General features: G+C 44.6%; 1 protein-coding gene across 2 annotated transcripts in view; it reads right to left on the bottom strand.

Annotated features, from left to right (window-relative positions):
- Positions 1 to 1,106: 1,106 nt before the first annotated feature.
- Positions 1,107 to 26,662, bottom strand: part of LOC144826955 (embryonic protein UVS.2-like) — a 50,038-nt gene continuing 24,482 nt past the window's right edge. The window contains exons 2-11 of one of the 2 annotated variants that reach the window (XM_078685417.1): positions 22,950 to 23,090; positions 22,730 to 22,847; positions 15,126 to 15,301; positions 12,933 to 13,014; positions 10,561 to 10,688; positions 8,166 to 8,281; positions 6,536 to 6,761; positions 5,212 to 5,330; positions 3,759 to 3,981; positions 1,107 to 1,454 (exon numbers count right to left, since the gene is read on the bottom strand). In XM_078685417.1, coding sequence (XP_078541543.1) covers positions 1,444 to 1,454; positions 3,759 to 3,981; positions 5,212 to 5,330; positions 6,536 to 6,761; positions 8,166 to 8,281; positions 10,561 to 10,688; positions 12,933 to 13,014; positions 15,126 to 15,301; positions 22,730 to 22,815 — 1,167 coding nt within the window. In that variant the 5' untranslated portion in view covers positions 22,816 to 22,847; positions 22,950 to 23,090 and the 3' untranslated portion in view covers positions 1,107 to 1,443. Of the gene's footprint in view, positions 1,455 to 3,758; positions 3,982 to 5,211; positions 5,331 to 6,535; positions 6,762 to 8,165; positions 8,282 to 10,560; positions 10,689 to 12,932; positions 13,015 to 15,125; positions 15,302 to 22,729; positions 22,848 to 22,949; positions 23,209 to 26,662 lie in introns of those variants that run through there. The other variant, XM_078685416.1, reaches the window with a different exon arrangement.

Here is a 26,662-nt window from a genome sequence, read left to right on the forward strand (position 1 = left end):
TACAGGTTAACAGAGCTCACCTGCATCAACTCCACCAAGTGTACCCTGCCTGGAGTGTATCCAGTGGACGTTTAAGAGTGTTGTCCCGGTGCATTGTGGGAATTATGGTCCCAACCTTTCAAGGACCATCTTGTAGATTCCAGAGCCTTGGATTGTGTTTTGGACACTTTGGGCCCTCACAACGAACTTCAGGATGAAGTTCCTGAAGTTTGGAAAAGTTTGGTGAACTTTTGTGTAAAAGCTCTAGAGAGTGACCGGACCCTCACAGGAAGGCAATCCGGTGAACCCTCACCGAATATGGCCTGCTGGAGGAGGCTGATGACGTATAGTGTGAAATCCTCCTGAAAGGTTTCTAAGTAGGAAGGTAAAATCTTGACCGGAACCTCCCGCTTAGTGTATCCAACCAGGCCTCCTTCGCGGTCGGCCTCAAACTTTGACTTTGTCCCGGTCAGAGGCGACCAAATTATCAGAATTGGCACTATTGCTTTCTAAGCACTACTAAGTGTTTAATCTTTTACAAGTCATATCTATGGTTTGCTACATTAGATGTTTTTTCGTTTTGGTGTCATTTTAAGGATAACAATATTTCCTGTTTTTATAAATTGGTCTTGGATTTTCATTGTGTGTTGTGTCTTAATTATTTACTCAATTGGTGTTTTTAAATGTTTTACATACCTGTCTCTGAAGTTAGTCCTGCCTGCTCGCAGCCAAGCTATCAGGGGTTGAGCATTGGAATAATATTCTGACCTATTCTGAGCCTTAGACTGTGTTAGTGTCCTTATTACCAGAAGTAGATGCATGTTTACCACTGCTAATAGTCCACTTTCCAACAGACACACACACATACATATGCACACACACACATACACACACACAGACACACACACAGACACATACACACACACACACATACACATTCTCTCTCTCTCTCTTTCTCCCTCATCTCTCTCTCACTTTCTCTCTCCTCTCTCTCACTTTCTCCCTCCTCTCTCTCCCTCCCAAAAATAGAAGACCCCAGTCAGAAGGGCAGGGTCCAATGTTCCAATATACAGTCGGTTCTATGTTACATGATCAGCACAAGAGTCAAAACTTTATTTTATGTCTTTATTTCACTTCACATCAGCACAACATTTCGCACTCAGTATAATTCACCATCAGATACATCACTGGCGAGCTTGGAGCCAGATGTCAGGCCGGTTGCAAACACTTGATTCACAGTTGGCGACCAGAGTTGGTGACGAGCTTCTGACTACCCGTGACGACAACACGCAACAGAACAAATGCCACAAGTGCAACAAGAGAGAGAAGCAGGACGACCAAAAACTGAGACTTATAGAGAAACAAATGCAGCCCTTGAACCATCCACCCCTTCTTCACGTGGAACAGGTGTACTTCCGGGGTCATGACCTTCTGTGTAGCTGTGGCATGTCAGCTTCTCCAGGGTTAGGCACTCACTGCAAGTAAATATGGGAAACCACATATAAGTTGTTGAAGTGCGAGAAGACTCTCCCACAGACTGAATAGCAAAACTCACTCAGGTTTTCATGATCCCCAATGAATATGTGCAAAGCAAATTTACTGTTGCGAGTATTTGCATATAATTTGACTATGTAAAATATGAATGGATTGTACTGTTTTTTTTAATAATCGAGCTGAGCCCCATGATAGAGCTGGTCAGCAGCCCTTTGGGGTCATTCAGACACCAGCAGTCATGCATGAAGGCTGCTGTGGCTGCAGAGGTACCATCTCCACCCATGCCCTGGCAGACAGACCGCCCACCCTAATTAGATGTAACGTTTGCAGCAGCATTCTTTTTTGCTTCTCACAAACAAGCCCTCAAAGCAGGGAATTATTACAAAAACAGACAAAACCAATGTCCCTGACATGCAGGGTGTCTCCCCAGCCCCTGGAGACCACTGTTGTTCTTTCCTGCCCGGTTTCGCCCACGTCTCCCATGGCAGACACAGGCGGGGCAGACCTGCTTTGGGTGCCCACCCTACATAGAGTGGGTTTAATGATGCATCAAAGGCAGAGGCCTGTGGCAGTTGGCTTACTGCCAGTGTAGCTGCACCAGCAGCCAATCAGCAGCTGCCCACCTCAAAATAGGAGCAGCACCCCACTAATTTACAACAGGACCCCCCTCCCCCTCCCCCGGGGAAATGCTGGTCCCCTTCCATATTACAATGGTGGAAGAGGAGGCTTTTTATGAACTGGCACCAGTGCCCGTCTTTACTGGGCATCTACAGGAGACATGCCAGGCCCTGAAATGCCAATGAACATCAGGACTGCCACTCCACCAACTGCTAGATGACGCCCTTTGTCTTCCACTGAAAGGGAAATCACTCGTACCAGAGTTAGATGGTGGGAGACAAGGCTATTTATTAACTGGCACTAGTGTCCTTCGACGCATGTCACGACTACCAGAGTTAAATGGTGGGAGACAAGGCTATTTATTAACTGGCACTAGTGTCCTTCGACGCATGTCACGACTACCAGAGTTAAATGGTGGGAGACGAGGCTATTTATTGATTGGGACCAGTGCCCTTCGACGCATGTCACGACTACCAGAGTTAAATGGTGGGAGACGAGGCTATTTATTGATTGGGACCAGTGCCCTTCCACTCATGTCACGACTACCAGAGTTAAATGGTGGGAGAGGAGGATATATATTAATATGTACTAGTGTTCTTCAACACACATCACTACTACCAGAGTTAGATGGGAGATGAGCCTAGTTATTAATTGGGACCAGTGCCCTTCGACGCATGTCACTACTACCAGAGTTAGATGGTGGGAGACGAGGCTATTTATTGATTGGGACCAGTGCCCTTCGACGTGTCACTACTGCTGCAGTTAGATGTGGGAGATGAGTCTATTTATGAACTGGCTCTATTTCCTTTTGTGATGGGCATCCGCGGAGATGTGAAAGGGTCCAACAGTGGCCACAGCTGTTTCTGGAAGTGTATCTGAATCCCACACCCTGACTTCAGGAGTGAGTGGAAAGCTGTTTCAGAGCTCTCAGCAATTCAAGAATGCTTGTTTCTATAGTATACATTAAGCTCATCCTTCTCTGCTGCTACCAAACTGATCTCAATCCCTTACTCAGTGGTGCTCATTGGTCAGACCTCCTCAATCTTCCACATGCTGACCTTGAACGCTGAATATTGAAGGTAATTTTATACTTCCATATTATAGTTTCTCTGCCCCTGCTCCCCTATTTATTGAGTCTTGCTCTATTCTCTACGTTTCACAACCTTTCCCTAGTTTACATCACATGTGACAGCCCAGGCAGGACTTTCACAAAGTAAGGGCCCAGGTGTTGGAACTTTGTTTGAGTATTGGTGAACATGTGAGTGGTTCAGCCTTCCAATGCACTAGGGTCACACCCTTTATAAATCCCTGAATGATTGATTGATTGACCCTTACATCCATTCCATGTACAGCTCGTGTGAATATCTTCAACTGACCCTAAAGGCAATGAAGGCACCTTTTAGACCCCTGTGGTTAATGGGTGGACAACAGGGCCAACGTCTGCTCTTTTTACACACTTTATTTTTGATAGAGCCTTGGGTATCTCTTCTGCACAGGCTCAGCATCCAGAGGGTACAGGCTAACCCCATGCACAGTAAACTGGAGCGCATGCCATGGTGCCACACAGCCCTTCTGCCACTTCTTCTCAGATAAGAACAGACACCTCCCTGCTGTGCCTAGCCTCAGTGATGAAGAGCCAGTAGTCTCTTTACCGCAGATAAACTTACCGAAGGTGTAGGTGGCCTGGAATCCCTTCATGTTCAATGAGCCATCACTGTGGAACTGGAGCAGAAGGGAGCTCCCGGTGGAAGTCACTGGTGCGACTGGCATGGATTTGCAGTATTTGCCAATAAGCGGGGAGGTGGTCTTGGCACCATCGAAAATAGACAAGGAATCAGCGTTGCACGTAGGATTAGGTTCAAGGGCGATAGATGTGAATGTCAATGAAACCTACAGGGTGTAAATAAGAAGTATGTGTTAGTCCTTAAATAGTACCTCTGTCCTGCAAGCAGGAGGCAGTGTGCCAGAAGGATGAAAATGACTGGCCCAGTATGACATAAGGAATGAAAAGTATGCACTGGTGCTTACACACCATTATTAATTGTCCTGCTAGCACAAGACAATGTGATGTAAGGAGCGAGAAGTATGCACTGGACCTTATTTGCTATCCCTGTCCTGCCAGTAGGGGGCAGTGTGGCATAAGGAATCAGTGGTATGTGTTATCATGATTTTAAAGGTTCAGCAAGTATAGTGGCGCCGGGACTTATAACAAATGCCTTGCAAGAAAATACAGGATTTTTTACAACATACAAACTTCAGAGTATATAGCATGATAATTGAAAATGTCACAGTGTAATGTTTAAGTAAAGAAAAATTGTAAACCATAAGTAACACAATGCCAGTGACAAGGCAAGTGGAAATATTCACTATATGCTCATTATTGTTTCAAAGTTTATGTTCATGCTCACGTTTTTCACAATAATAATAAAAAATCTGCAGAGCAAAATAAAATAAAACTTTGTAACAGTAATCTGCTATAAAAAAACTTGCACATTTCAATAAAACAATAGTCTTACTTTCAGTGTGTTTGTTTCACTTATATTGCACAAATGGTCAAATGCTCATTTGAAAAATGTAAAGTTAATTTTCATTTGTTTATGTCACTAATGGGCAATAACCAAACAACACCTTTTAATCTAGTTTTCATAATCTTGTTTTTCTGGTTTTGCAAAAACCGTGCTTACAATGTACTTGTATGTTTTTTCATCCCACTCTTTACCTAATCTCCCCATAGCTGCAACATTTTCAAGTCTACTTGTCAGGTGCATTTTTTTTATGTTTGTCCATTTACCTAATCTCCCCACTTTATAATACCACTAGTAACATCACAATATATTTCCTTTTTGTACATAAACAAGTCATAACACTTTAACAGACTTTCTGTAACTTATATTGTATAACTTCTCAGCATACTACAATTTACAAAAAAAGCTTCTTATTAATCACATATACGAAACCTAATGCATTTAATAATTCTTGTTTAAAGCTGTTCTGGAAAGTCATGAAGTCATACCGCCCTCTGGCAAACATTCTAAAAGGTTCTTCATGATCCCAGGGTCCACCAGGATTTAGTTCTTTTTTCTCAGTACTAAAATGACATTCGGTAGCTCCAGCACTTACCTTGGATCCAGCTGGAGCTGTGATGTAGAAGCCGCAGTCCATGTTGGAATCGTAATTGTTGGGGAAGTTAGGGGATGAGACGGTGCCATCAGAGCTGGTGAATGTGCCACCACATTTTACTGTCAAACAGAAGAAAGACTCATCTTAGTGCTTTGCACATAGAGCACTGGTGATGAGTGTACAAAGTCCACATGCACAAAATACATCTCAGCTTTAGCCCTTCCACAACTGTGTGCCACACCAGAACCAGGAGTAGGATCCTGCCTGATGCCCCCGGCACGCTGTTTGTGCCTCAGCTCACATGTCCACAAAAATAGTGGTACATGGCAAGAAACTGGAGACATGGCATGGGGTTCCAGTCAGAAAGTACACATATGTGTCAGGATGGTAAATTACAGAGCTCATGACACTGCCAATAGAGGACCCCAACGTTCAGAGATTCTTGTCACTACTCTCCCACGTCACTAATCATATGTGTTCCCATATATTTTGTGCACACTGTGATCTTTGTCACCCCCGATCATCGGTGGCCAAGACTCCACCGGCAGAGAAATCAGAAACAAAACACTGCTAATCCATGAACCACCCCCAGCTCCTTTCCCTAGACTCAAGGTGATTTTGTCGGTGTACTGGGCCCGCAACATCTTGTATTTCATGGTGAGACCTCTATTGACTCTGAGAAACAAGCACTTCCTGCAGTGAGCCATATGCCAACATGCCCAGGTATCAAGGGAGCACAGCTCACTGGGTCCCAACAAGAGGTTGTTGCGTCCTCCCTCCCCATTGCTGTAGAAGGCCCTTGCTTCCTCCCTCCCTCCCCTGTCTGAGAGCGCCCTGACACCCAGGACCGTACCATTGATGTAGGAGGTCTCTGAGTCCTCCGTCCCCTGTCTGAGAGTAGCCTGACACCAAGACCGTACCATTGCTGTAGGAGGCTTCTACATTCCTGCTCCCTGTCTGAGAGCGCCCTGACACCCAGGACTGTACCATTGCTGTAGGAGGCCTCTGAGTCCTCCCTCCCCTGTCTGAGAGCGGCCTGACAAAAAGACCGTACCATTGCTGTAGGAGGCCTCTGAGTCCTCCGTCCCCTGTCAGAGAGTGGCCTTACACCAAGGACCGTACCATTGCTGTAGGAGGCCTCTGAGTCCTCCGTCCCCTGTCAGAGAGTGGCCTGACACCAAGGACCGTACCATTGCTGTAGGAGGCCTCTGAGTCCTCCGTCCCCTGTCTGAGAGCGGCCTGACAAAAAGACCGTACCATTGCTGTAGGAGGCTTCTACATTCCTGCTCCTTGACTGAGAGCGGCCTGACACCAAGGACCGTACCACTGCTGTAGGAGGCCTTGAACCCACTGGCGGTGATGGAGCCGTCTGTCACAAACTCCAGCAGCATCTCATTTCCAGATGACATGAATGGCTGGAGCTGTCCGGTCCCACACGCTTTGCTGATTAAGACTGGGGCTGCCTTACTGTCGCCATCGTAAATTGTGAGGTAGTCGGAGTCGCAGTTTGAGGAGGATTGGAGATCGAAGGCATCAAACTGTAGGAGAATCTGAGAAGAAAGAGCAGTACATCAGACATACAACCTCCAGGGTGTCTAGAACTTTCTATCCATCATTTGTTTAAAAAGGACTGATTTTCAGTTTTTTTAAGTTATCCGCAGACTAGACTCAGCCGGTGATTTTGCATTGACTTGTTCTATTTCTAGCCTCCTTCGCCACCATCACTAAACTTCATTTGTGTGTTCAAAGAGACATGACACCCTTATGCGGTCCCTGCACCTCCTGTCTTCTCTCATGGAGCCTCTACTTGGAACCAACACTGTTCTGAAGCTTTGGTGCCTCTTGTGAAGAAGTTAAAACACAGGGTTCTTGTTGCCTGTGCTAAGCTGGGGCTGTCAGTCAAGTTAAAGGAGTAACTGAGAGAGCCAAGCTGGGGTAAGCTTCAAGGCACATGGTACAGTTGTCTCCTCATTGGGCTCTTAAGGAAGGCCCTCCACCTCTCTGGGCACAATCACCTGTGTCCTACCTTTGAGTGTGAGTGATGCCCACCAGCAGACCATGACAGGAAGAAGGCTGCAGCTCTTCAGATGAAATCTCACAAAGGATTTCCACACTGGGAACAGATGCTCATGCTTTGTGCAAGGGTTGATGGTGAATATTGAGCAGAGAAATATCACATACAAAAGTATTGTAGCCAGAATATCAGCTATCACAACATCCAGAGTGTGTACAGCTAAGTAAAGATTTACTACTCTTCACATCAGCCTACCTTGACGCCATATATCTCTGTATTCTCAAGATAAATGTGGAATTAAGTACCGGAAGTCTCACTTACCCATACATATTGACCTAAACCATACTTTGTTAGCTGATATTTTGGCTAAGATGTTTTTGTAGCACTGTATTCAAAACTCAATATTCTTTACCATACACTCAGGGGGTGACACCTATCGCTGTGCACCCCAGTAGTTTGTCCTTATACACTGTCCATTAATAGGTAATCCTTCTGTGCCCATATCCTTTGGGGAACTCCACTGGCATTCCCTCTCACCTTTGTTTATTGCCCCCATGTGACATTTCTTTGAAGCCCGATTTGAACTTGATTAAAGTCTGACTTATTTACCCCTTGTAGACCCTCTCTTTAAGCTTTATTCCATCTACTCTGCGGTGTCAGCCCTACAGTAGATCTCAATAATACCTTCTGATTGGTTCTTCTCTGAAGCTCTGCAGCTATGGTGCTGATGTTACTGGTGAGATCATTCCAAGGACAGATCCTTCTCCTCCTCACTCATGGACCACTCTAACCAGAGAAACCTATCTCAGCAGCTTCCTCGGCCACCAATCAGGCAGCTCCTAACCCAGCGCGCTACTCTAAGTCCCACCCCTAGGCAGCTCAGGACTCTGGCAGGAGGGAAGCGCGACTAGCTCCATCAGCTTGTCTGTGAAGGACCTACCTTATCGGAAGGCACTCGGATCAGGTAGACACAGTTGACGTTGTTTGGGTACGAGGAAGGGTTATTGGAGGACGCCAGAGTGCCGGTCGGGTTAGATAAAATAGTGCTGCAAACACCTAAAACCAAATATGAAAAGGAAAATTCTTTGAATATTAATGTCTTGAAACTGCACAATATCCCTGACAGGTTGAGTTACCTCCCTCCAACGGCTCCTACTGAGAATGGCTCAGTTAGATTCACTAGTATTTAAGCTGGCATCTTTATATCTCCACCAGGAGGAAGCCCCTTGACCTAAACAATGATCTCTGTGGCTGGTGCTGATCTTAGCAATGATATGGAAGCACAGACAAGAATATAAGTAGGTACCAAAAACTACACTGGGCACACTGAACTTCGACACAAATTGTCCTGGTTCAGATAAAATGCCAGTAAAGGTGGGATAGATGTTTTGGAAGACAAATAAAAATGAAACTCTGCAAAAGCAAATTACTTTGGATGAAGAACAGAATCTTTCTGTCACTCCACTTCCTCTTTACTGGTCTAAAGTGACTTCAGTGTTCAGGTCAAAGAAAGCTACATGGTGTATAGCTATAAGGCCACATAATTCCTAATGCGAAGAGGACAATGAACCCAACGACAGGGATATTTTCAAAGCTAGGAACCCAAATGTCAAGCTGCATAAAGGGAACAAACAGGGTCTTAGCCGAACTCTAGCATTCAAACCATCTGAAACTCCAATATAAGAGGAATATTTTTCCATAAAGTAGTAGATTGTGCTTGGAACTCATCAGGTGATGAACACTGGGACCCAGTCAGAGGATAAACTATGGAATTCTACCAAGAGTGGGATCCCACCAGTGGATAAATGCAAGGATCCCATCCGTGAATGGATACTGGGGAGACATATCTACAACAAAATGTCGGAGAGCGGAACTGCGCTATTTTCGGCACCGACATTTCCAAAATGCAGGAATGCGTTGTATTTACACCAATACGACGCTCCCCTGTGTTTTCCCTAGTGCTAGCGCTAAAATGAGCTGCCTAGCGCCAACACAGGCACCCTTGCACCATAGTGCAAGGGTGCCTACCTTGCACAGAATGATTGTTTATGTACAGGAAGGTGTCGCTTCCTGCACATAAACAATCCTTTATGATGATTTGTTACTTCTATGTGTGCTGCTGAATGCAGCATACATAGAAGTAGCAAATCGTCAATATTCAATGATTGTTTATGTCCAGGAAGGTGTCTCTTCCTGCACATAAATAATCATTAATGGCGTTTTGCTCTTTCTATGTGTGCTGCAGAATGCAAAAGCATGGAGGAATAAAAGCATTTCTCCTCGTTTCTCCATTGTAACGCCTGCTGGTGCATGACCTTAGTTTTGGCGCTGCCTCAGATTTACACCTCCTTGTGAATCTGGGGCAGGATCAAAAAACAGTGGGAGTTGTGGTGGAACACCCACAGCAACACCCATAGCACAGGCTAGACTTCAGTGGGACCCATCCAAGAGCCCTATCCAAAGGTCATTATCATAAGCAGACTAGACTTCAGTGGGACCCATCCAAAACCCCTATCCAAAGGTCATTATCTTATCAGCAGGCTAGATGTCAGTGGTACCCATCCAAAACCCCTATCCAAAGGTCATTATCTTATCAGCAGGCTAGATGTCAGTGGTACCCATCCAAAACGTCATTATCATAAGCAGGCTAGACTTCGGTGGTACCCATCCAAGAGCCCTATCCAATGGTCATTATCTTATCAGCAGGCTAGACTTCGGTGGTACCCATCCAAGAGCCCTATCCAATGGTCATTATCATAAGCAGGCTAGACTTCAGTGGGACCCATCCAAAAGCCCTATCCAAAAGGTCATTATCTTCAACTAAGCATTTATTGTCTCAAGTGCATCAAGGGAACAGCATCAGCCTGTTTGTCGGAGAACATTATTAGACATGTTCCCCCATGTAACCAACGGCCCTGTGTCTTATCTCTTCTCAATGCTGGAAGTACTAACATTCAGGGAAAGGGAAACTGCAGATTCTTACTCATCGGTCCAAAGATTTTGAATGTACTGCCTGCACCTGGATATTAAGAATAGAAATACTCCCCTTACCATTAGGAAAGCCTTACAACATTTCTCTTGTGTTCTCTTTTTGCAGCACTTACATGTATGGTATTTTATATTCGTTAGTTAGGGACAATGGTGCCTAAACACAACAATTAAGTTCAGAGGGTGTGCTCTACAAATAAACTAGAAAATTCAATTGTCCCATGATGGATGATATTGGTGGAAGTTGAGCTGGAATCATTACAAAAGATAATATTACTGCCTACGAGGAAAAGATGCTATGACTGATATGACATTTCAGTATCTATCTGCAGGCAGGCACTCCTTACCACACTGGTACAGGGCGTTGATTTTGGAAACATCCAGGTTGCTAAGCCCATATCTCTGTCCGATGACTGTGTTAGGATCTGGCTTGGGGACGATGGTCGGCTGTCCAGATGTGGTAGTGAAAGCATACCTGGGGAAAGGAAGACCTCACAGGTAAAGCCCACAGTGTATGCACCATTATAACGCATTATTAACCCATAGAACTCTACAGCGAGTCCAGGTTAGTCTACAGCGGGAAAAGGTGAGGGTCAAATATTTGGTGTTTGCTTAATGCGATTCATATCTAAACTCCATCTCAATATTGTTCTAGAACTATCCCCCTGCAGATCCTGCCCAGCTCAGTCTGGAACTTCTCAGTTCTCATTTTCATGAGCATCAAATCCATGTAGGCATTACACGCTCCCCGTACCGCCCTCACTCACGCTCAGCATCTCAGATCCCAAAAAGCACTGATTTGAAAAATGTCTCCATTGTAGCCTCATGACATTTCCTCTTGTGACAGAGGCTGGCTTTAGTAGGAGGTACCAATCCTCATGCGATTCATCAACAATGGATCTTCCACTGTAAACCGAGTTGTTCACCAATTCAGACAACGTTCACCTTCCCATTCTCGCAGCAACAAAATGTAGGGATCAGGGCAAAACAAAGCCTGCACCACCAATAAATATCACAAAATATAAATTAGTAAAGAAGGTGCTAGTACCCAGGAACGCAATCCCTATACGGTCCTGAAGAGGAACCGGAAAACCCTAGTTCCCTTAACAAACTTCACAGGAGATGGTCTGCACCCTTCAATAATTTAGTACAAATATTGCATCTTGCAAGTAAAGATCTTATTCAATATACATGATTTCAGTATTGTCAGTTTTCCCAAGAAACAGTAAACGGAGGCATCCTCAATTCTCTTCAAATCTTTATTCAATTTTCTTAGTTAAAAATGCAGATAGCCAACGCGTTTCATCCGTTACCGGACTTCTTCAGGGCTGATTGAATTTCATAAACGTCATGATAATAATGCCCTCCGTATCCACAAACTAGTGTCCAATAATTTTAGGCTTTTTGTAGATGAGCTTCTTAAGAGAACAACGATAAATTTGCCTTTAGTATTATTCAGGCAAAATGTAAAGCCGCAGTATTCTAGCTCCCAAGTCGCCATGAGGACATTCAACTCTATGGGAACAAGTTCAGTGACACAGCCATGACTCGACTTCACTTTCTTACCTTCACCATCTATGGCAGTTCCACACTCTGGTGTCCATATACACCAACCCAGCCATCATTCCGTACCCGCTTCACATACAGAGCATCAATCCTAACCAATCATGTTCACCGACACAGCCATCATTCCGTACCCGCTTCACATACAGAGCATCAATCCTAACCTATCATGTTCACCAACACAGCTATCAATCCGTACCCCGCTTCACATACAGAGCAATGATCCTAACCAATCATGTTCACCGACACAGCCATCATTCTGTACCCCGCTACACATACAGAGCATTGATCCTATCCAATCATGTTCACCGACACAGCCATCATTCCATACCCGCTTCACATACAGAGCATCGATCCTAACCAATGATGTACACCAACCCAGCCATCTTTCTGTTGCTCCTCTTCCCTCTAACAGTCACAGTCACCCCTCTAGTGCCCTTCCTCGGATATATAGGTTCCAATAGGCACCATGCTCTTCTCTCTGTCCTCTCGACCCTCAATCAAATGTGAAATAAACACCACCCTCTACTTCCCATTTCCAACAATCTCAGCTCTAATTAAAAAGATCACATCAGAATGTGATCAGAATCACTGGGTGTGATTTAGGGTGTAATGGAAGGACGATTATGGGGGGTGGCAGAGGATATTACCAATCTCATCCCGACGGTACACCATGGCCAAATTTAGACATGACTTCAGCCCAGTAGTCATCGCTCCATAATTAAAGGAACCATCATTACTGCTGTTCCTTTAAGTTACTAAAGGTTTTCACCCAGGTTGTGGGAGTTATTATTTTCATCCTGTCGATCAATGCTAGATTTTTCCTGATGGTGATGGACAGGGAAAAAAAGGTATTACACCGTCCACCCTAAATAGGGCAGGCATTGTAAAATGCCATTCTTCAGATGGCTGCTACTCCATTGGGCTGTCAGAGGAAGTATTTCATCAACAGAGCCTATAGGAGGTCTGTCAACAGAATACCCATCTTTAAATGAAGCGGGTGGTCCTAGGGTTTGTCGGAGAGGGTAATCCGTCATGTTTGCAAAGGAGTACCCTGTCTGCCAAAATCTAAATCAGAGTCACTGTCTATATATAAAAGCCTTTCATCAGAGTTGTAAACAGAAAATCTCTTCTTAGCTGAGCATCGGAGACTTACATCCCATAGTGCATCACGGAGGCGTAGTCGTACTCCAGGCCAAGGTTGTTGGTGTTCTCTTTGTTAAAGTTGCCGATGCTGTCTGTTGAGATGAGCAGACGGTACAGATGAGTTAGTGAGGACTGAGTCTGATATGGCACATTCCAATACAGAGAAGGTCCCAACTCACCAGGGGGCAGTGCTCCCATGTGCCATTGCAGGGGTTAGGAGTAGTCTAAAGGCAAAGCTTTCGATTTTGGAACATGGGGGGGGGGATCAAATCTGAACCCTGGCATAGGATCGAAAAGCATATGATTTGAGGTTAATCACTTAATACCTTCAGCATGTGATAAGAAGTTGTATAATTCTAAATTTTTAATGAAGTGCACCATCTTGCTCCCAAGCGGGAATCACACTAAATAAATACCTGCGCCTACATACATCCGGGAGGGACGCACTGGAGTTTCAGCCTGGTTTATAGATCGCTCACTGTTGTCCTTTTGAAGGGAAAATCATCATGTATTTTCATTATGAAAACTTTTTTGCCTCATAACGTGATCCATCTCCAGTGTGCACCCTTCACCTTAGATTGTATTGTCCTGTATTGTAGTTGCATTTATATAGTGCTTACTATCCTTGACAAGGCACTGGAGCACACTGCTCCAGGCACCCAAGGTTTAGTGGTTAATCCAGTGCTTGTTGGTTATTGGGATAAATCTTGTGCTCTCAAGAAAACCATTCCATGCATTTACTCCAGTTTCTTTGACGAAGAGTAAATTATTTGGGGTTTGTGGTGATCATTTGGGAAGTGGATCAAGTATGTGAGTTCATGGAAATGATTTGTGGGATTATTGCATGAGAGAGATTAGGAATTATTAGTTTGCAGGTATGACTTTCAAGGAAGAGGTGATTTAGTTGAAAATTTGGAAGAAAATGAGGACATTAACAGAAATGAAATAGTAAAGATTAAGGCAAACATGATTGTGAAGTAAAGGAGGCTGTGCTCAGAGAGTGGAGACATGCGTAGTATGAAAAATAAGGAGATAGTCATTCGAATTAAAATGAAAGGGAGAGGGGAGTTTTTCATGCAGTTTTGGGAATACAGAAGAGGCTTTTTGAGAAGCCATGCAATTGGAGGATGAAAAAACTGTAGAAAGAAACACCATTATTTGTATGTGAGATATTGGAGTAAGAAAGGGTGGTGCTCAAGGCGCTGTACATCCCAACCAGCCCCGGGCCCACTTAACAACGCATGCTTTGTGTCGGGTTTATGTTACTTTTCTAATTCAAACCCAAATTAAAGTGTTCAGATGGGATTTACAATCCAACGCTAAACGTGATATGAGTTGAATTGTAACCCAAAGTAACAAAAAGTTATGCTTTGCGCTGCCTTGCATTACTTTGCGTCAAGGGGGTGGTCTATGGCTGGTGCGCAGGTGTTACTATGCCTTCACCCATGGGTTTTGACATAAATCCATATCTACAAAGCATGGTAAAGAGGGATTTGGGCTAAAATGCTGTGCCCCTCAAGGCAAGGGTAACGGGATGAAATATTTTCATTTCTCCTTGTTTTTCCCACTTTGCATGTGTGCTGCATTGTTCAGCACACAAAGTAGGACAACTCTCAAAGCATCATTTGTGTATTGAAAGGGACCCTTTTCAGCACAAAGACTATGCTTCAGACATCGCATACATTCTGGCACTATGGCGCAAGGGTCTCTGTGTTGGTGCATGCCTGTCTAAAGTCTGCCACCAGCACTGGGAGGCAGCAGCGTAGCGCCACATCAAAGTATTTCAATCACACGATGCAGCGCAGCCACTTCAGCTGAACACTTCTGTGTAAATCTGTACCCCGTGTCTCCGAAGCGGGCACTGCAGTTAGCAATCACTGATTCTCATTATTGATTTCAGGAAAATGCATTTTAAACACAGGTCATAATTTATCCTGTGTGAGGCAATTTTCATGTGGTCCAGTTAACGCCCTCAGCTGTGGTACCGTTCGTGAAAAGGACACCAGACTGTGACAGTAACAAATATTGATCACCGTGACCAAGGATCAGATTTGCAGAACGTGTGCGTTGGCGGCTATCTGTGATCAAACCTAAGCTGAACCAATCGGGTGTCTAAATTGGTGCCAAGGTGTGCCCATCAGGAATCTGAGTTGTACTCAGTTTACCCTCTCAGTGGTAAGTGGAGCCCGGGGGTGACACTGACCGGGCGAGATGTTCTCCGTCATGATGGTCACATAGTTGTCACGGTCGCTGCGGCTCTGCTCGTGGTAGAAGCCCAGGGAGTGCTGCAGCTCATGCTGGATGGTTCCTTTAGACAGACATCCCCCGGGAAGAGATACCTCCTGTCCGCCTCCTGTCTTCCCGATGTATGACCAGCACCTAGGAGAGAAGATGGACCAGGGAGACCCATAGATTACTACAATGGCACCTTTAGAGAAAGAATATTACAATCTTACTGCAAACAAGGGATCTGCCTGTGTGTCTCCTCTCTGACTGTAGCTATCTGCAAGGGATGAGGGGTTCTAGAAAAAGACAATGTGCAGTCTAGGTTGTGATGAAAGATCTTGCATCCAAAGGAAAGCTGTGCCATCCTGCACCAGTCTGGTTCATTTCTGGCCTACCCTATGATATTTCCTCCCAGTAGACTCCACATCAGTCTGCGCTGAAGCCCTTTGTAATCGGTCTTCAGACTCAATCTCAAAACCTTTCTTTTTGATAACTTCTCTTATGGTTGTGTAATCTTACAGTTCTCCATTTACTTTCATGAGCTTTCCGCTATCGCCTTGGACACCTCCCTGGAGGTAGCTGTGCGCTCTATAAATGTCATGAATTGAATTGAATTTGAGAGTATTGTCTGACTGGGGGGACAGATCTACCAGCAGCCCATGGGTCATTCTGCTCAGTACCCCATGACTGGGATCCATACTCCAACGCAGTCAGTGTTCTGGTTGCGTGTGGCATGTTACATGTGTGTTCTGCAGCTCAGAAAGCAAATGTATTGAGAGTGGTGTCCCAAAATGATGAGTCCCTTCAGGATGCCTTTATCATTTGTGTACTTATTTCTGCCTCTGGAATCTTTGCATTTAGACCTCTTGGATCTATGGGTGGACCTAGAATAGAAAGTATATCTCTTTTCTGCTAGGCACAACATTTTTGCCCAGCAAAAGGCCCTGGGACCCCCTCCTGCCTTGTGTTGTGATAGGTATCGAATAGAGAGAATTGGCCAGTCAAATATCAGACATGTCAAAGTCAGGCTGATGCACTGGAGCACATAGTCTTAGCACCTTTGGTCCTCTGAGCAGGAGGGTTACATACAGCACCCTATTGAAAGCGTGAAGATCCATTCCTGGCCATAGCAGAGGACAGCATACCATCCCCGATAGGATAACACTTTGCAAGGAATCAAACTGCACTGCACTAGAAGCATGCTAGGGTATTGCTTACTGTATTTGGGCCACATGAGCAGCTAAGACCTTCTGTGTTTTATGTGTTCTCTATGTTAACTCCCTTGCTTTCTTGTGTGCAAATACAATTCCCATTCAAAATAAGCAAACTAGCCTTTTTACTGGATTTTTTGTTAATCGTGTACAATTACTTTTGTTGTATTGTGAGTTCCAAACCCTCAACCTCCTCTTAGAGCAAACCTTGGCTACTCAGCCATGCTGCTCTTAAGCAGTCACAAGTACAACAGGAGAAACTTAGTAATTCAGTTGTGGTGCAAAGGGACATGTTGCCCTAGGACACCAGCGGTGAATGATAGGGCACAGTAGGCACCAACCATTGATACTGCCCAGCAACCACTCACTGTCCCAGAAATCTTAATAATATCTTAACAGTTTTTTGAAACAACTGTAAAAACAGTGGCCACTCACAGATTTTTCCAGGATGACTTCTTTTAGCTAGGGAATTACAGCTTCAGTGAGGCTATCATGATGGTAAAAAAAAACGTATAAAATGTGTAATGTGGTGTAATGGTGCTGATTATATTTAAGGGACACGTGATTCGCAGACAAAAATACACGCTATGCTAAAATATTGATAGGAATACATAAACAGAGCCATGGAGAACCCAGTGGTGGGAGCTCATCATAACATGAGGGAATGAACAAAGTGTACAGTGTTCAGCCGTCAGAACCTCTACGGAATGAACAAAGCACACAGGATTCAGCCATCAGAACCTCTAGGCAATTAACAAAGTACACAGGATCCAGCCATCAGAACCTCTAGGGAACGAACAAAGCACACAGGATCCAGCCATCAGAACCTCTAGGGAATGAAAAAAGCACACAGGATCCTGCTCTCAGAACCTCTAGGGAATGAACAAAGCACACAGGATCCAGCCATCAGAACCTCTAGGGAATGAACAAAGCACACAGGATCCAGCCATCAGAACCTCTAGGGAATGAACAAAGCACACAGGATCCAGCCATCAGAATCTCTAGGGGATGAACAAAGCACACAGGATCTAGCCATCATGACCTCTGGGGTATTAAAAAAGTATCCAGGATTCAGCCATCAGAACCTCTAGGGAATGAAAAAAACATACAGGACTCAGCCATCAGAACCACTAAGGAATGAAAAAAGCATACAGGACCCAGCCATCAGAAACTCTAAGCTATTTATAGTCCAGTGGTACCCAGCACTGAGAGCCTAAACAGTAGATGGGAATATATGGAACTACAGATATATCACACAGAGTGAACAGACCCTTGTGATATACTGTCACTGAGAGGTCAAGCCCATTCGGTATTATTTCTCACAGAGAGGTGAAACTCCATGGAAGGTCCACCACTAAATCCACATCACAGTGAAAGCCTGCAACTGAGAGTTCCCTGCTCATGGAAAGAATTTCACTGAGTGTCCACTGTCCATGGAAAGCCTTTCACTGAGAGTCCTCTGCCCATGGAAAGAATTTCACTGAGAGTCTTCTGCCCATACAAAGTCTTTCACTGAGAGTCCACTGTCCATGGAAAGCCTTTCACTGAGAGTCCACTGCCCATACAAAGTCTTTCACTGAGAGTCCACTGTCCATGGAAAGCCTTTCACTGAGAGTCTTCTGCCCATGGAAAATCTTTCACTGAGAGTCTTCTGCCCATGGAAAGTCTTTCACTGAGAGTCTTCTGCCCATACAAAGTCTTTCACTGAGAGTCCACTGTCCATGGAAAGCCTTTCACTGAGAGTCCACTGTCCATGGAAAGCCTTTCACTGAGAGTCCACTGCCCATACAAAGTCTTTCACTGAGAGTCCACTGTCCATGGAAAGCCTTTCACTGAGAGTCTTCTGCCCATGGAAAATCTTTCACTGAGAGTCTTCTGCGAATGGAAAGTCTTTCACTGAGAGTCTTCTGCCCATACAAAGTCTTTCACTGAGAGTCCACTGCCCATGGCCAGTCTTTCAGTGAGATTCTTCTGCCCATACAAAGTCTTTCACTGAGAGTCTTCTGCCCATGGAAAGTCTTTCACTGAGAGTCTTCTGCCCATACAAAGTCTTTCATGAGAGTCCACTGCCCATGGAAAGTCTTTCACTGAGAGTCCTCTGTCCATGGAAAGCCTTTCACTGAGAGTCTTCTGCCCATGGAAAATCTTTCACTGAGAGTCTTCTGCCCATGGAAAGTCTTTCACTGAGAGTCTTCTGCCCATACAAAGTCTTTCACTGAGAGTCCACTGCCCATGGAAAGTCTTTCAGTGAGATTCTTCTGCCCATACAAAGTCTTTCACTGAGAGTGTTCTGCCCATGGAAAGTCTTTCACTGAGAGTCTTTAGCCCATACAAAGTCTTTCACTAAGAGTCTTCTGCCCATGGAAAGTCTTTCACTGAGAGTCCTCGGCCCATGGAAAGTCTTTCACTGAGATTCTTCTGCCCATACAAAGTCTTTCACTGAGTCTTCTGACCATGGAAAGTCTTTCACTGACAGTCTTCTACCCATACAAAGTCTTTCACTGAGAGTTCTCTGCCCATGCAAAGTCTTTCACTGAGAGTCCATGGCCCATACAAAGTCTTTCACTGAGAGTCCACTGTCCATGGAAAGCCTTTCACTGCGAGTCTTCTGCCCATGGAAAATCTTTCACTGAGAGTCTTCTGCGAAAGGAAAGTCTTTCACTGAGAGTCTTCTGCCCATACAAAGTCTTTCACTGAGAGTCCACTGCCCATGGCCAGTCTTTCAGTGAGATTCTTCTGCCCATACAAAGTCTTTCACTGAGAGTCTTCTGCCCATGGAAAGTCTTTCACTGAGAGTCTTCTGCCCATACAAAGTCTTTCACTGAGAGTCCACTGCCCATGGAAAGTCTTTCACTGAGAGTCCTCTGTCCATGGAAAGCCTTTCACTGAGAGTCTTCTGCCCATGGAAAATCTTTCACTGAGAGTCTTCTGCCCATGGAAAGTCTTTCACTGAGAGCCTTCTGCCCATACAAAGTCTTTCACTGAGAGTCCACTGCCCATGGAAAGTCTTTCAGTGAGATTCTTCTGCCCATACAAAGTCTTTCACTGAGAGTGTTCTGCCCATGGAAAGTCTTTCACTGAGAGTCTTCTGCCCATACAAAGTCTTTCACTGAGAGTCCACTGTCCATGGAAAGCCTTTCACTGAGAGTCCACTGTCCATGGAAAGCCTTTCACTGAGAGTCCACTGCCCATACAAAGTCTTTCACTGAGAGTCCACTGTCCATGGAAAGCCTTTCACTGAGAGTCTTCTGCCCATGGAAAATCTTTCACTGAGAGTCTTCTGCGAATGGAAAGTCTTTCACTGAGAGTCTTCTGCCCATACAAAGTCTTTCACTGAGAGTCCACTGCCCATGGCCAGTCTTTCAGTGAGATTCTTCTGCCCATACAAAGTCTTTCACTGAGAGTCTTCTGCCCATGGAAAGTCTTTCACTGAGAGTCTTCTGCCCATACAAAGTCTTTCATGAGAGTCCACTGCCCATGGAAAGTCTTTCACTGAGAGTCCTCTGTCCATGGAAAGCCTTTCACTGAGAGTCTTCTGCCCATGGAAAATCTTTCACTGAGAGTCTTCTGCCCATGGAAAGTCTTTCACTGAGAGTCTTCTGCCCATACAAAGTCTTTCACTGAGAGTCCACTGCCCATGGAAAGTCTTTCAGTGAGATTCTTCTGCCCATACAAAGTCTTTCACTGAGAGTGTTCTGCCCATGGAAAGTCTTTCACTGAGAGTCTTTAGCCCATACAAAGTCTTTCACTAAGAGTCTTCTGCCCATGGAAAGTCTTTCACTGAGAGTCCTCGGCCCATGGAAAGTCTTTCACTGAGATTCTTCTGCCCATACAAAGTCTTTCACTGAGTCTTCTGACCATGGAAAGTCTTTCACTGACAGTCTTCTACCCATACAAAGTCTTTCACTGAGAGTTCTCTGCCCATGCAAAGTCTTTCACTGAGAGTCCATGGCCCATACAAAGTCTTTCACTGAGAGTCCACTGTCCATGGAAAGCCTTTCACTGCGAGTCTTCTGCCCATGGAAAATCTTTCACTGAGAGTCTTCTGCGAAAGGAAAGTCTTTCACTGAGAGTCTTCTGCCCATACAAAGTCTTTCACTGAGAGTCCACTGCCCATGGCCAGTCTTTCAGTGAGATTCTTCTGCCCATACAAAGTCTTTCACTGAGAGTCTTCTGCCCATGGAAAGTCTTTCACTGAGAGTCTTCTGCCCATACAAAGTCTTTCACTGAGAGTCCACTGCCCATGGAAAGTCTTTCACTGAGAGTCCTCTGTCCATGGAAAGCCTTTCACTGAGAGTCTTCTGCCCATGGAAAATCTTTCACTGAGAGTCTTCTGCCCATGGAAAGTCTTTCACTGAGAGCCTTCTGCCCATACAAAGTCTTTCACTGAGAGTCCACTGCCCATGGAAAGTCTTTCAGTGAGATTCTTCTGCCCATACAAAGTCTTTCACTGAGAGTGTTCTGCCCATGGAAAGTCTTTCACTGAGAGTCTTTAGCCCATACAAAGTCTTTCACTAAGAGTCTTCTGCCCATGGAAAGTCTTTCACTGAGAGTCCTCGGCCCATGGAAAGTCTTTCACTGAGATTCTTCTGCCCATACAAAGTCTTTCACTGAGTCTTCTGACCATGGAAAGTCTTTCACTGACAGTCTTCTACCCATACAAAGTCTTTCACTGAGAGTCCTCTGCCCATGCAAAGTCTTTCACTGACAGTCTTCTACCCATACAAAGTCTTTCACTGAGAGTCCTCTGCCCATGCAAAGTCTTTCACTGAGAGTCCTCTGCCCATGCAAAGTCTTTCACTGACAGTCTTCTACCCATACAAAATCTTTCACTGACAGTCTTCTACCCATACAAAGTCTTTCACTGAGAGTCCTCTGCCCATGCAAAGTCTTTCACTGAGAGTCCATGGCCCATAGAAAGTCTTTCACTCAAATTCTACTGCCAATAGAGGGGCGACTCCCATTGATAGTTTCCAGTAATTGATGGTCATATCTCAGTAGAGGATCCATCACTGACGCTCCACAGACAATGGACGGCCCTGTGACGAGTGCTGACATCCCATGAAGGACCATCTCTCACTGAGAGCCCTCAGCCCATGTACGGTCTATCATTTAAAATCCATCATGCATGTGGGGTCTTTCACGGTGAGCTTGCAACACAAAGAGGGTCATCATGGACAGTCCTGGACCCATGGAGGGTCTCACAAGCAGAGTACACAACCCCTGGGGATATCTCAGTGAGAGCCCACAGAACATGGATGGTCATTCCCGAGGCAACAAAAACCATAGAGGGTCACTAAGTGGTAGTCAGCAGTTCAAAGATAGTCACTGACTGCAGGCTTTCAGCCGACGAAAGGTCATTGCTCATTTAGGGTGTTGTACTACGTTATCAAGTTGTTTTTTATATTGACCTAAAATGATATAGAGTATAGACATATTATTCTAAACTAAACATCCATACAGCTTGAAGATCTACATATCAATATAGAGTCCCCATTAGGTGCATTGTAAATCAATTGTGTTGCTGCGTTTTGAAAAAGTTGAAACTTGTGGATCAGAAGCGCAGGAAGACCGCCTTAGACAGAGTTACAAAAATACGGTTTACTTAATATCAAGGACTGGACCAAGATTTTCTAGGAGTTAAAAGGCAGAAGGAGAGCAATCTTCGGACTACTTTCAACATACAATATCTAGTGCATATTAGTTTTGAAATGTGAAAAATAAAAGATAAATTGGAACTGAAATTCCCTCCCAGATTGTGAGCTGATTCTGCTGGATTTGATGGTGTATGAAAGGAACTAGGCCACCAGTGAAAGAACACACGTCTGGTTTACCAATTTGAAGATCTAGATCTTAGTGGTGTCACTCATTTGGGAACAGCAGCCCTAAGTAACCGAGAGGTAAAGGGTTCCCTGAGGCTAGCTCTTCCCCTTGATGTTTAGCTTTAGTGAAAACACAATGGGGCATGAAGTTGAACAACAACCACCTTACATCTCTGAGGGAGACTTTTTCCAAATTTGCAAGACTACACCGGTGAATGTAAATATTTTCGCACCACTAACTTTTGCCCCATTCTAAGCTTCTTAACTATGCTGTGTGGGGCTATATTTCTCTACCATGGGTCTTATGTGATCTGTAGATCATGCACGGTAATTCACCTTGTCTTGTTACAATCGAGAAACATGGCTGGTAACAGCGAGCCTACGTGATTGAGCCCAGTCTGTTGTGATGCTGAATGTAGGGTCAGACCTTAGGATGTGCTCTTACCCATTCACTGGAAAGTTCTAGAAGTAATGAGTCTATCTGATGGAGCCCTCTCTGGTGTGATGGTGAGCGTAGGGTCAGTTCTCAGGGTGTCATGTGATCTTACCCACTATCAGGAATGATCTGCAGGTAATTTGTTTCCACCGTTTGGGTCACAAAGCGGATGCAGGTCACTGTTGCAAACTCACTCATTGCATCTGTAATGGCAGCCACATTTTCAGCACCTGAGGGACAGCAGAGGAAAGGAGAGGATGACATAAGGGGAAGCAACCTGGAAAGGTTTCAGTTCAAGTCAAGGATGGGCCTTGATATAAAAGTGAACTTACTGTAAGTGGGACTGAGGGTGTAGGGTACAGGGACAGTCCCATCACTGGATTTAGGCCAGAAGCAGCTGTTGTCTGGACATACGAGGGCACTGCGGCCTGGGTGGATGGCAATGTCACCCTCGTGCACCAGCTGTGAGATGCCTACAACAGTAAAACACAGTGATAGTTGTCAGTGTCTGTTATATAACTGGAAGGAACAAGAGCACACGGAAGAGAAGGAAGCTGATTTTAGACCTATAGCACAATCTCAAGAAATAAATAAAAAATTCAAGAACCACTCGTGGCGGAGGAAGAATCGCCCATCTCGCGTCAAACGCCAAACCTTGGCCTAAGCACCTACTTAGGAAAATAATTACCCTAAAGACCAAAAAGACCTCACCACATAGCCATGCACAGTGAGTGATTGCAGCTGTTAATGTTTACTGTGAATGATTTCCTGTGTCTTACATTCCTATAGTTTTGTCATCTTGTCATATCAGGAGTGATTTATGGCACCACAAAAAGCATTTTACTAACTTGCCATAATAATATTGAGAATATTAAGGCAGAAAAATCAGACTAACAACTGTGATAGCTAACTGTCTTCTAAGCACTGTATGTCGTCTTTCAGCAAACACCAACAGTGACGTCTCACACTTTGTCAGTGGCAGCCCTTTCACCCTGTCACCACCCTAGATTCCTTGTAATTCTTCATCCACACATTGGTATTGATTAAGTCTTTATATCTAAATTAGGCCTTTACACGTCATTATCCGTGTTGTTGTTCAAAATATCTTATAGAATTTTTGATAAAGAGAACAGACTATACAGAAAAGAGCACCGAAAAAAGGTACAAGTGAATTCACATCCTGTTGACAGCTGATGTATCCAAATATGTAAACATTAGCGTTATAGAGACAATTAAGTACCAATCAAACACTATTGGAATCCTGTAACAAAAAAGAAGAAAAAAAATGAAAAGATACAAAAAGTAAAGAATATTGATCAAATTTATCATTACCATATTAAATCTTATTTATAGCTATTCGAATTTTAACTAATAGATATTATGAATGCAACATTTAATCAACAGTAATAAGACTAATAATAGCTGTAAAGCTATATAATCATCAATTGGACTCCAGAATAAGTGATAATTGGAAGCATTATGGGTAACACCTGTAAGAGACTAATTGTCTCCTCTTGAATTGACAGTAATGAAGCATTTTTTCATTTGCCACCAATGGATTTCAAAGCTGCAGAAATTCAAAAATCAGGAGGTTTGCCACTAAGATCAGACAATTTTGTTGGAAAAAGAGACTTACTTACAAATTATTGTAGCATAGGAAAAATTATCTGTGATATTTAATATTTTGGTCACAATATTCCAAATGTCTTTCCAAAACTGACCAACAACAGGACATTCATAAAGCATGTGTCTCAATGATCGAGTATGAAAACAATTATACAAATTCAAAGGTTTTGCCTGAAATAACCTTAAAGGACTCCACAGGCAATTGAATAGTACAAATGAATTAGTTTGCTATAGGGAAACGGGCAGCCATCCAGAGATACTATTCAGGCACATTTTCCTCCAAATATCTAGGGTAAATGATAAATCTAACTCTTTGTTCCAAAAAGAGGATAAAAAGCTGATATTATCCCCTGCACAACTATTACTTTTTTTTAAAAGAGTGGCACAAAGTGAGCGGTGGATGCAATTGATTGAATGTACAGGGACAAATCAGATGTGCCATTGCAAGGAACATTATTTGGAAAGGAGTCAAGGATTGAATTATATAAAAGTTCATATTTATAGCTATCTGAAGACTTTAGCTGAGATTGTTGTTGCAGTTCATCAAAGGTTAAAAATGCATTGTTATGATAAATGTCTTTTAAATAGAAAATACCAGTCTTAATCCATGGGTTCCACATTTTTGATTGTGAGTTGGTTTAAACATAGGATTACACCATAATGAGGAATGTACTGTAAGTGACAGAAGAGGTTGGAAAATGTAATCAAAATCTTGTAATATTAAGGGGCTCATTAGGATGGCGGACGGAAGAGCCACCGCGGCCCTGGAGTAGGCGGAAAAAGCCTTTTCCGTGTCCGCCTGCCGCGGATACTCCGTCCGCCATATCAGGATAGGAAAACGTGTCAAATTTCCGTCCGCGACGGAAAAGCACGCTCCGCCGCCGAACTACACACGAGAGCGTGGCGGACGGAACACATCCGGAGGCCACGCCGTACGGACTGACGTCGAAGACCGTCCTCCAAATCAAGATGGCGGAAAATACACATAAAACCGCAGCGGAAAAACAACCTGTCTGAACACGGCGGAATCCCCACTGCGAAGACAGGTGACATAGCAGAGATACCCACCGCAAGCTGACCAACACCATGGACCCAGCGCTACACGCTTTCCCGATGCTCTTCGCGATCCACCACGTCCTAGTCATGGCCCACCACGGACGACGACGCAGGTAAGGCACAAACCATTGGCTGTCTGCAGGGGAATACCAGTAAGGGACGTGACGTAGGGAGGGGGAGTGTCATGTTACCGAAACCACTGATGAGAAGCAAATACAATTACACATTAGTAGTACGCAAGCAGGAATGACAACGACAGACCACGAGACCTGATAGACTACCTTTATTGTACAAAATAGGGGTTAAATCACAGTGTATGCGTGAGCATGGGCAAAGTGGGCACCACAGCAGCTACATCATTGGCAGTCAACGAGAGGGCAGAATGCAGTATCAGAGCATCAACAGGGCATTGTGGAGTACAGAGCAGGTACATCATAGGCAGTAAACGAGAGGGCAGAATGCAGTATCAGAGCATCAACAGGGCATTGTGCAGTACAGAGCAGGTACATCATAGGCAGTAAACGAGAGGGCAGAATGCAGTATCAGAGCATCAACAGGGCATTATGCAGTACAGAGCAGGTACATCAGAGGCAGTAAACGAGAGGGCAGAATGCAGTATCAGAGCATCAACAGGGCATTGTGCAGTACAGAGCAGGTACATCAGAGGCAGTAAACGAGAGGGCAGAATGCAGTATCAGAGCATCAACAGGGCATTGTGCAGTACAGAGCAGGTACATCAGAGGCAGTAAACGAGAGGGCAGAATGCAGTATCAGAGCATCAACAGGGCATTGTGCAGTACAGAGCAGGTACATCAGAGGCAGTAAACGAGAGGGCAGAATGCAGTATCAGAGCATCAACAGGGCATTGTGCAGTACAGAACAGGTACATCAGAGGCAGCACGTGAGAGGGGCAAAGTGCATCAACAGTCCATTGCACAGAACAGGTCCATCACAGGCAGCACGTGAGAGGGGCAAAGTGCATCAACAGTCCATTGCACAGAACAGGTCCATCACAGGCAGCACGTGAGAGGGGCAAAGTGCATCAACAGTCCATTGCACAGAACAGGTCCATCACAGGCAGCACGTGAGAGGGGCAGAATGCAGTATCAGAGCATCAACAGGGCATTGTGCAGTACAGAGCAGGTACATCAGAGGCAGTAAACGAGAGGGCAGAATGCAGTATCAGAGCATCAACAGGGCATTGTGGAGTACAGAGCAGGTACATCATTGGCAGTAAACGAGAGGGCAGAATGCAGTATCAGAGCATCAACAGGGCATTGTGCAGTACAGAGCAGGTACATCAGAGGCAGTAAACGAGAGGGCAGAATGCAGTATCAGAGCATCAACAGGGCATTGTGGAGTA

Source organism: Lissotriton helveticus, chromosome 4_1 (assembly GCF_964261635.1).
Source record: "Lissotriton helveticus chromosome 4_1, aLisHel1.1, whole genome shotgun sequence".
In the NCBI taxonomy this organism is placed as follows: domain Eukaryota; kingdom Metazoa; phylum Chordata; class Amphibia; order Caudata; family Salamandridae; genus Lissotriton; species Lissotriton helveticus.